The 11,140-nt window shown below is 51.8% G+C and overlaps 1 protein-coding gene across 4 annotated transcripts in view; it reads right to left on the bottom strand.

The window, feature by feature from the left end:
- Positions 1 to 11,140, bottom strand: part of Acacb (acetyl-CoA carboxylase beta) — a 101,597-nt gene that overhangs the window by 41,288 nt on the left and 49,169 nt on the right. For all 4 annotated transcript variants that reach the window (XM_055606028.1, XM_055606029.1, XM_055606031.1 and 1 more), the window contains 7 exons: positions 10,766 to 10,929; positions 8,956 to 9,106; positions 8,765 to 8,868; positions 7,737 to 7,818; positions 6,484 to 6,629; positions 5,326 to 5,476; positions 2,659 to 2,793 (listed from right to left, as the gene is read on the bottom strand). In XM_055606028.1, coding sequence (XP_055462003.1) covers positions 2,659 to 2,793; positions 5,326 to 5,476; positions 6,484 to 6,629; positions 7,737 to 7,818; positions 8,765 to 8,868; positions 8,956 to 9,106; positions 10,766 to 10,929 — 933 coding nt within the window. The remainder of the gene's footprint in view (positions 1 to 2,658; positions 2,794 to 5,325; positions 5,477 to 6,483; positions 6,630 to 7,736; positions 7,819 to 8,764; positions 8,869 to 8,955; positions 9,107 to 10,765; positions 10,930 to 11,140) is intronic.

Genomic DNA, 11,140 nt, shown 5'->3' with positions numbered 1-11,140 from the left:
AGGACAGGTCACAGACAGACAGGGAGCCTCTGAGACAGGAACACAGGCCACAGACAGACCAGGGAGCCTGTGAGACACAAGGACAGATCACAGACAGGCCAGGGAGCCTGTGAGACACAAACACAGGCCACAGACAGATCAGAGAGTCTGTGAGACATGAGGACAGGTCACAGACAGACAGGGAGCCTGTGAGACACAAACACAGGTCACAGACAGATCAGAGAGCCTGTGAGACATGAGGACAAGTCACAGACAGACCCGGGAACCTGTGAGACATTAGGACAGGTCACAGACAGACCGGGGAGCCTGTGAGACACGAGGACAGGTCACAGACAGACAGGGAGCCTGTGAGACACAAGAACAGATCACAGACAGGCCAGGGAAGAAGACTGACCTGAAAATCCACCAGCCTACCAACTTGAAGCCCAAGAAAGAACAAGAGACAATATGATCCTGGGAACCTAGAATTACTAAGTTCGAGTCTGTATCCAGATTTTTCAAAGTATCCCTTTGCAAATGGCACAAATTTGGCAATTTGTACTCTTATTGGGAGATGGTTATTTCTGTGATTGCTGATTTCTGTCCCTCAAGCTCTGGCTGCAGTCCAGACAATGCAGTGGGCATTGTCATTTCTATGAAGAATCTCCTGTCTCAGCGTGTAAATATCACTTCCCAATTATCTCTAATTAATTGGTTAATAAAGAAGTTTATGAGCCAATGACTGGGCAGAGGAGGGACTTCCGTTCCCAGGGCATCTCAGAGACGAAAGCAGAAGAGAAGAAAGCATGACTGAGGAGTTCGCCATGAGGAAGGGGATGGATGGGGAGTTCGTCATGATGAGAGAGTCCAGCAGAAGGCCAAGGTAAGGCTGGGATGACAAGTAACGGGCACATGGCCGGGAGGTAGCCAGACTATTATAACTGAGTTACAATAGATGAGAATCTGCCCAGTTATAGAGCTTAAAGCTTATTAATAAATCTAACAGGCCTCTATGTCAATTTTTTGGGAGCTGGGGTGGGTAGCAGAAAAGGCCTCTACAAATACTTCATTCCAACACACTCCAACAGTTTTAGGGGGGTTTCCATTTTTATTCTGATTTTATTCTTGATAAAGATTATCCACTATTCTCTTTTTGGTTTTCTTTATAGGTTCTGGCCCTAGAAATTTGTAGGTTGTTTTCACTACTTAGCACAGGCTAGCCTCGAACTCACATTTCTCATGCTTCGGTGTCCTGAGTACTAAGATTACAGGCCTATGCCACCATACCTGGCTTAATTGATGTGATTTAAATTTTTAAATTTATTTTGAATTTAAGATCTTAGTTGTGTGTATGTGGGGTGGGGCATGCGCACACGCGTACATGTGCCCATGGAGGCTGTGTGCTGTCTGACATGGGTGCTGGGAACCAAAACCCAGGTCCTCTAAAAAAGCAGCAACTGTTCCTAATCACGGAGTCACCACTCCAGCCCCGAATTTGTGTATTTGTATGTGTATGTCAGGGAGTTGGGGTGGGAAGGATTTGAACCTTGGGCCTTGCACACGTAATGCACAAGCTCCACCACTGAGTTCTATGCTAATTAAAATCAGCTGGTGACAAACCAGCTAGCACTGCATACTTCCCATCATCCGAGGAACCTAGAATAGTCTGATCCCTAGGGAAAGATACAGACTAGTGCTTGCCGGGGTTAGATGAGGAGGGAACAGAAAATCGGTATGCAGTGGGCACGGGTTCTAGTCCTGAAAGAAAGGAAGAGTTCTGAGCAGTGGTGGTGGTTGCTCAACAATGGCTGACTTCAGAAAGGCAAAGGCAGGGCAGCTCAGTGGGAGACGATGCCTAGCATGCATGAAGCCATGGATTCTGTCTCCAGCATGTGCACGCAAACACACATGTGTACACACAGACACACACACACACACCAGAGTGGAGGGAGACAGAAATAGTAAATTATGTATATTTAACCACAATCTTAAAAAACAAGGAAATCTAAATAAAGCATTTCATCAGTTAATAACACATCAGTAATGGTTCACTGTGACCAAGGGATCATGTGATCACGAAAGCAGTCACATCAACAAATATTGTTAAGTTAATAATAGGGAAACTGTGTGCATGGGATGTGAGAACCTTTTGTATGACCTCTGATCCTATAATTCCATAGCTCTATAAATCTACAGCTGGTTTACATAACACATGCTAACTGAACAATTATTATATTATTATATTTGAAAGGTGGACCAGATAGCTCACAGAGCCAGCCATAATGGTTTATACCTACAACTTGGAATGTGGTAACAGAAGGACCTGGACTTGGCTACACAGTGAGCCCAAGCCTGAGCACACAGTAGGAGAAAACCAACTCCCCAAAGTTTTCCTTCAACCTCTACTCACAGACAACGGCACACAAGCACACACACACAACACTAATAAGAACAGTAATAATTAATAAAATAACAATTTAATTCACAGAGCTGTGAAGGAAATGGAGACAAGGGCATGGCTGCCCGGAGCTTCCGAGTTACAGCCTCACCCGAGCTGAGCATGTCTGCGAATGATGCAGACAGGTTCAGGACCAGAGCCCCTGGTGTGCTCTCTCTCACCAGGGTGGCCCAGCAGGCCTTCTGGGCCCGGCAAAGCAGCTAGGCCCCTGTGCTACATACCGCGTGCACTTTTGAAGGGTCGTCGAGTTCCAGCCTGGCCACCACGCAGCCAGCCTCCAGGATGACCCCCGGCCGCTTGACGTACTTCACCCGGCCACTCTCCTGCACGTTCAGGGTCATGATCATCTTCATCACCTGTTCGGCAGAGAGAAGACCACGCCAGAGTGTTGGAGGATGGGTTTGTGTGCCCTATACTCAGATGCTGACTTCTGTGCCCAGAGATCTGACTGCATCGTCACTGGCATGACTGTGAAGCGGCTCCTGTCTCAATGTTGTGTAAAAATCGTTCTCCATGACTTCTGATTTGGTAATAAAGAACTGAACAGCCAATAGATGGGCAGAAGGGATAAGTGGGACTTCTGAGCTGAGGAAGAAGGGGGAGAGAGGGAGAGAAGAAGAGAGGGAGGGAGAGAGGGAAAGAAGGAGAGAGGAAGAAAAGGAGAGAAGGAAAGAGAACGTGTGTCTCAGGTGGGGACCAGAGAGTTGCCATGAAGATGAAAAAGGAACGGCCAGGGCGAGACTAAGTTGGCAGGTAAAAACAGGCCGTGTGGTAGGGCTACTTCCTGCCACATGGCCTGTTACCTGCCATTTTAGTCTCGGGTTAGTCACCTGGGTTAGAATAGCTCAGAAATCTGCCCAGTTGTATTGCCTGAGGCTTTTAAGAAACATAACAGGTCTCCATTATTCAGAGCAAGGACGGGTACAGAAAAGTCGTAGTTTTACATCAGAGTTCCTCAGGGCTGGCACCCAGAGCCACCCCAAACTAGTGACTGTGGATACATCATGGTGACAACAAAGCTCTGGGCACCACCCAAGCACGAGATGCCTGGCATTTCTCCCAGCATGCTTGTGCACCAGGCACTTGCGCCAGCCAGGAATAGTCTCCACCTACAAGGCCAGCCAGGGAGGCAGGTGTGGGTGCCGCCCATTTCACAGACACAGGAACCGCTTCTTCCTTTTTGATTTGGGGTGCTGGGGTTGAACCCCGGGCCTCATGTGTGCAAGGATGCTGACATGGTGCCTGAGGACCTAATGACACCACAGCCGTGCCCAAGCTGTCGTGTCTGTGGTGACGATAGTGTGGGTGAGCCTGCCACACCACCTGTCTGGCCAAGCGTGGCACCCACACTTAATGCTGAGACCCTGTCGGCAGCAGCCTCTTGTGTCTCAGGCTTAGAGGTCAGGTCAACGCCTCAAGTGACTTCAGGGTTGTCCAGATACGCTCCGCAGTGTCCACATGACAGAGAAGTTGTCCAGGGACACGTTTCTTAGAACACATCCCATTGCTGAGCAACACATTTCTCTAGGCTGCCCGCCCACCCCCAGCTGTGCAGAGCAAACCTTTAACCTCGTGCCCGAGGTGGAGGGCAGGAGAACACAATGGGAAATGAGGCACCGCTTGAAGTCCAACCTGCAACTTGCTTGCCTAACCTGGAGACTGAAGATGCCTAAGACATGACACTTGTGACCATGGTACCAACTATGAACTCATGTTACCATGCTGCTCCTTGCTCAGCGGTCCCCACGCCCAAGGCCCCCATCCATCACCTCTGTGAATTCTGTGAATTCCCAAAACTGCCTTCCTGCGTTTGAACCTTGATGACCCCCTCTGTAAATGGGGGGGGGGGGGGCTAGTCCTCTCCCTTACAGAGAATAACTGAGGTGAAGAACCAAGCCTGGGCAGGACGGCAGTTCTCCCTCAGAGCAGAAAGCGGAGGCTGAAGCTTGGCTCTGTGTGCTCTCAGGCACCATCCTTAGCTCCCATCCCGGGTCTGACTTCTTCATGCTTACCACGGGAATCACACCAGTGCCTGCCTCCTCACTAAACTTGCTGAAAGGGTTATAAAAGTAAAGACAGGGTTGGGGTGGAGCTCAGTGGGTAGAACGCTTGCTTAGCATGCTGTAGGTCTTAGGGTCCTTAGCATGCAAGATACATCTATACACACACATATAGATGAATATATATATATGTATGTATGTGTGTATGTGTATATATATGTGTGTGTGTATATATATATTTACATAGTGAATGCACTTAGAGCAGCACCTGCTGGATAGACAGCTTTCAGCCAGTGATGGCCTGTGGTCTCCATCATTGCTGTCATCATTACTAAGGAGTTGCTGAGGGTTTTCTGTTTGTTTGTTTCATTTTGTTTTCTGTTGGTTTTTGTTTTTCAAGACAGGATTTCACTGTGTAGCCCTGGCTATCCCAGAACTCACTGTGTAGCCCAGGCTGGCCTCCGACGCACAGAGGTCCACCTGCCTCTGCCTCCCAAGTGCTGAGATAAAAGGCGTGTGCCGCCACCACCTGGCACTAATCAGTTCTTGCTCCTTCCCAGGAGATGTGTGCGATCTGGGGGCTGGAGAGATGGCTCAGCGGTTAAGACCACAATCTGTTACACAATCTGTTATAGACCACTAGTCCAAAGGACCCAGGTTCAATTCCCAGCATCCACATGACGGCTCACAACTGTCTGTAATGGCAATTCCAAGGGATCTGACACCTTCACACACACACACACACACACACACACACACATTTTTAAGTATTCTTTGAATATGGCAAGGAGTTTAGGCTGGACCTTGCAAGCTAATGAGAGCACCGAGGCCAGCTGGCTGAGGGACACGGTTTCAGGGCTACAGACACAGGCAAGGCTCTGCGGTCACCTCCATCTCGGCATAGCTGTTCCCAGCCTCCACGTGCTCTCCGTCCTCCACCGTGTACTGAGTCAGCTTCCCAGCCGAGGGGGATCTCAGGACTGTGGGGTCGTTCTCCTTTTCAAACACACAGGTCTTGTTGCCAATGGTGATCCGGTAACTACGGGTGGGGGAGGGTGGGAAGTGGGAGACAGATGAGGCCCAACAAGGAAGCCAGACTTCAGGGGAACTTCTCTATTCCTAGGGCAGGCGTTCTGTCACCCCCTGGGAGGCCCTGGGGCCTTTCTTTGGGCTGAATGATAGTTTCTATTATTGACATAATCCCTGAGGGCCTGGCACAGGGAACTCAATCAAACAATCAATAACTGGACTAATTCTAAATCAGCTTAACTTAGCAGGGAAAGACAGGCTTTTTGGACAGCGCCTGCAAGAACCCGGACTCTCCTGAGCAGACAGAACATGGTTAGAAGGCAGCCTTAATGCCACTCACGTATGGTCCTAAAATTTCTTCTAAAATGGGTTCTACCCCTCCCCACACACACACACTTTGTTCTTTGTGGAAGGTCTGGGTGGCCTCCTCTGCCTGGGTCATCCGTGTACCATGTGACCTCAGCATGGCCAGGCAAATGGAGGTATCTGGACCCATCATGCAATGCCCTACGCCCTGAGCTTCCAGCATCTGGCATCTTCCCTCCCATCAGGATGCTTCCTGCCACTGCAATTCAGTGTGGCATCTTCTGCAGTAGGCTGGAAGCCGGGGAGCAGTGACGTCGGTGGTCCTCATCATCCCTAGCTGAGCATGCCGTCCACAGCATCTCACTGACCAGCCGCTGGTCATCTACCAGATGGTGCATCTACCCTGGGCCCATCCTCCAGGGTTGTGGACCCTGCAGCTCAGACCCAGGGCAGCTGGCATCTCCTCACTCAGCCCACAGGTTATGGAGCCGATTTCATTTGGCTCTAAATCCTCTGATAACCAAAAAGGAGGGTGCCTCAGAGCCCCACCGTCAAATTCCTGCCAGGTGCGTGGAGTTCCAGCCAGGAGGGGACCCTCTCTGGATGCTTTATCTAGAACCCCAGGCCCACACAGAGGCCAGCTTTCCGTTTCCACTCCTGTGCAGAGAGCGCTACCTCCTCCCCACCGCCCGAGCCAAGGTGCTCACGCACCTGTCCACCTCTTCCTTCATGTACGTGGTATAACTGCTGCCATTGTAAGACAGGAGCAGCCCCCCGTCATTCAGCCGGTGGGCGTCAATCTCGATGTGGCAGCCGTTCATGATGAGAACGAACATAGTCAGGGACTGCCGGGCCACCTGCGGGGACAGGCTCTCGTCAGAACCCCCGTGGCCCCTGTGATGGTGAGCACCAGCTAACCATCTACTCCTGCCCTGGGCGTGGACAAAGGCTTCACGCTGCACACACAGGCCCTGTCTGTGTAGCCATCCTGGGCTGAGCCGAGCTTCCTTAGAACTTCTGTCTCTCCGAGCATCACTATGGTGGGCGGGGACTGGGGCTCGCACTCACATGAGGCATCTGTGGAGGCTTCACCGGGGACTTGTCCACTAATGTATGTGCTGCCCAAATTCCTACACAGAACCAAGGAAGTGGGGACCCCGGGTTGAGCTGCATGCGTCATAAGGGTAGAGCCTTCTCAGCACCCTTATAAAAGGGACTCCAGGGTCATGAGATGACGCAGCAGGTAAAGGCACCTGCCATCAAACCCGACAAGATGGGTTTGATCCCTGGGACCCATACACGCTGTGTACTTTCAGACACACATACGCACACACACAAGTAAATAAGCAAACTCAATTTAAAAAATGTTAAAGGATCTCCAAAGAGCTCCCTCGGCCCCTCCTACCACACGAAGACACACAGCGAAGGAAGGTGCCCACTAGAAAGCAGGAACTGGTCCCTCAGAGGATACTAAATTGACCCCAGATGTCCCAGCATCCTGGACCTTGAGCAGTGAGTGTCTCCTGTTGTTTACAAGACCCTGCCCTACGGTGTTCTGCTGGAAGAACCTGAGTGCGCAGAGACACCGAACATGCACTGTGGCTCACCAGAGATCTGGGACACTGGAGGGAGGCAATAAGCAGGCCCAGGCTCTGCACTTCCATCCCGACAAACTCCGCTGCTATTCATGCTCTCTCCACAACACACACAGATGTTACATCATATGAACACAAATGTTTGGGGGACAAGACAGCGAGAAATACGGTTCAGTGTTCTTTGGGTACCACTCAGCATTCCTCTTCTATACTGTTTAGGGTTCAAGGTCATAAACCACACAGCAAGTCCCGAGGGACACACCACTCAAACCCCAGCACGAAGACTCCACTCCAGGTTCACTGAAGAAATGAAACGAACTCCCGTCTGGCTCAAGGGGGCGGGAACTTCTGAGACTCGCAGGCCTTTACCTTGAGAATGTACTTGGTGCCGCCGTAAATCAACTCAACGTCCACAATGTTCAGCAGGGAATCCGCCGGGAGGACCTGACCCCTGAAGGAAAACACAGACCCACCATCAGTCCAGGCAGGAGCAGAGATCCCTAGAGCACCCCCTTGGGCTCAGTGACATCCTCCATGGCCCTCAGAAGGATTGAACTCGGCTGCAGAATGGTGGCGCTGTGTGCGAAGCCCTGGGCATCTGGCTTTTCACCCTTCGTGGGCACCAGTGAGCCAGACAGAACTGAGTCTGATTGGATGTGTGGAACTAGCCCCTACTGAAGCCTAGGACATTTTAAAACAGCTTCACAAACCTTCTCCTGGGAGAAAGCCCCACGTGAAAGTCAGGTGTGGTGGTGGGGATGTGCCTACAGACCCGGCATGGGGAGGGTAAGGCAGGAGCATAAGTTAGCTTGGGATACATACCCAAACCATGTCACGACAACAGAAATGGTTAAGAGCACTGGCTGCTTTCCAAGAGGGCCCAGGTTCAATCCCCAGCACCCACATGGCAGCTCACAACAGTCTGTAACTCCAGTTGCAGGAGATCTTTCGCCACAATAGACAAAACACCAACCAATGTACATAAAGTAAAGATAAATAAATCATTAAATGTGTGTTTCTAAATGGCGGGAAATGTCTGGTCTGGGGATGTGCCACCCCCCAGCGCCCAGCCGGGCTGTGACAGTGCTGTCACTCAAAGGTGATGAGCAAGCAGAGCCCTTTTTAATTTTGGGCTCTTTGTGGGAGCTCTTCCGTGCGTTTGTCTCGGTACTTCTCAGGAGAGGGCTAATTGTTTCTCTTGCCGGGATGCTGAGGGACGGGGCCTCCCTTTAGTAGGCGGGAGACATGGGTTCTGCTGTCACCCTACAGCACACAAGACGGTCCCTCCACACGAAGATCTGGACAGAAGCCACCCTGCCAGCTTTGCCATCCTGCCCTCCACGCCGCCGCCCACATACCCCAGGAGGGACACACCGGAGGGAGAGCTGTCACCCTACCTTTCCAGGGAGTGCAAGAACTCTGTCATGCAGGTTCTGAACATCGCGTCCGCCACGTTCAAGGCCCCACACACCACCCCGAGCATGACGTCCGGCTTCTCTGCCTAGGAAAGACTCCAGGTCTCGGTGTCTGAGGGAAGCATGGACCTCAGCCACCCCCGGGGGTCGGGGGGAGCGAAGCAGCTTCTCACCTGTACCCTCTGAGCAATGAGGTGGTCCAGCCACCCCGTGTCGATGTCGTTGTTCTGGAAGCTCTCGGTCTCCAGAAGGTTGACGAGGTATTCCACGGTGGTCCGGAAGTCACCCCGGATGGACAGTTCCTTCAAAGCCACCACCATGTTCCTGGAGGGGAGAGACGTGTGGGCCGTTTCCACGCCTACCCATTTCTCAGAGAGTCCGTGTGAAAGCAGTTCTGGTCAACGTGTTGGCCGCTATGAGTGTGTCTAGGCCCCGTGTCTCACCACTAACTGTCCTGAGGGGCAGGTCTATGTGGCTGGGAGCGAGTTCTGCCCCCACCCCACCCCCTGAGCCTGTCAAATCTCCTTTTTCAGAAGAGCCACTTCTCCCCTGCCCAGGGGTGTCTGCTGCCCCTGGCAAGCTTCCTGGCGGTGGGCCTGCAGTGAATGCTACTGGGAAAAGGCATTGCTGGAAAGGAGGTCCCAAGCAGTGACAGCGTCCTCATGAGCCACAGGCAGCTACAGGTGAAATGCAGTAATAGCTATGTTTTGGCAATGAGAAAATGAAAAGACACAGTGAGGTCGAATGAAGGTGTCAGTAGGCCGCAGGTGCAGTGTCAGGACCTGAATCCGAATATGACCCGGAGCATGACTTCAGGAGACCAACCCATCCCAGTTTTCCTCCCCAGTCTGTGGCAGCTGCAGACGAGTTCAAGCCCGGGAGCAAGCTGGGCCCACCTCCTCCCGCTAATTAAGTCTCGCTTGCTGCACACTCCCTCCACGCTCTCCAAGGACCTCAATTTGCCGCAGAGTGTGATTAAAATGAATTAGTCTAAGCTGAGGAGCACCACCATCAAAACTGTCAAACCCAACTAAATTAATTCATGGTTAAACAACCAGGCCATAGCCTAACACTTTTTAAATGAAACACTCCCAATGCCTTTGGGCTCTTTTCGCTCTGAACAGTGCTAACGTAGCTGCACAGGACGTTTAATCACAACACAAACTAGATTTTACCTTATCGGGCCCATGACAAGGCAGGGAGATGTTAAGAGGCGAGACGGGGGAGTCTTTGGTTAATTTGTGTTTCTCAGTCTGCAGAGGCTACTGCGACAGGATTTGGCTAAGCAGGGAACACAGGCCAGGTCACAGACTTGGGGCAGAGACCAGGGACAGCAGCATCCCAGAAGAAACAATTCTTGGCGTAAAGATGGTGTGGGAACTCTTTATGAGCCTGACATTTGAAGGGGCCTCCGTCCTCTTCTGACCTTGCTCCTGTTACCCTGTAGACACCTTTGAACTTAGCCCTCTTGAACGCTCAGCATCGTTTGGCCCTGGTAAGTGTCCTGCTCTTTACACAGGTCCCCAACAACGACGGTGGCTTTGTTCTTGAAAGTCAGTACTTAAAAGCAGCAATTGGTGCACAGGGAAGGGTTTGGTGTGTGTGTGTGTGTGTGTGTGTGTGTGTGTGTGTGTGTACATGCGACTCTCCAGCAGCCTTGTGGGATCCCGAGATCCCAAACTCAGTGAATTTAAGTATACAAGTACTTCTGAATGTTTGTTTGTTTTGTTTTTTCGAGACAGGGTTTCTCTGTGTAGCCTTGGCTGTCCTGGACTCACTTTGTAGACCAGGCTGGTCTCAAACTCACAGAGATCTGCCTGCCTGCCTCTGCCTCCCCAAATGCTGGGATTACAGGTGTGCACCACCAGGCCCAGGCTGAATGTTTGTTTCTTAAAAGTAGGAGGCGGGGATGCAGAGGAGGGGAAAAGAGGGGAGGGGAGAAAAGGGTATGGAAGGGGAGGGGAGGGAATGAGAGATACTGACGAAATGGCCTCTTCACGGTTCTCTCCCCAGGAGAAGCAGTGCCCAAACTGGGAGTCGGCGAACTCGTGCAAGCCTCCAGCCGCAGCCACGCTGAAGTAGCCCCACACGTTCTTGTTGCTGCGGAAGTTCAGCTCCTGGACTGTCCCCGAGCTTGGCTTAAAGCCCTGCAGCCCAGACAGAAAAAGAAACGAGTAACAGAAGCAGTCGCTCCAGGTGCACTGTATCTTTGTGCCAGTTCAGTTCTGGGGAAGCCCAGGAGAGCCCTCAACAAGCAGAAGCGCGCTGCCATCAACAACCACAGACAACTACTGCTGCATCCGGGGGCGTGTCCGCCTGGGGGCGTATCCGCCTGGGGGCGTGTCCGCCTGGGGGCGT

This window comes from Psammomys obesus, unplaced genomic scaffold (genome assembly GCF_907164565.1).
Source record: "Psammomys obesus unplaced genomic scaffold, mPsaObe1.curated_primary_1811, whole genome shotgun sequence".
NCBI classification, from domain to species: domain Eukaryota; kingdom Metazoa; phylum Chordata; class Mammalia; order Rodentia; family Muridae; genus Psammomys; species Psammomys obesus.
Note: the sequence above shows the minus strand (reverse complement) of the source record. Positions and strands in the feature narration are given on the sequence as shown.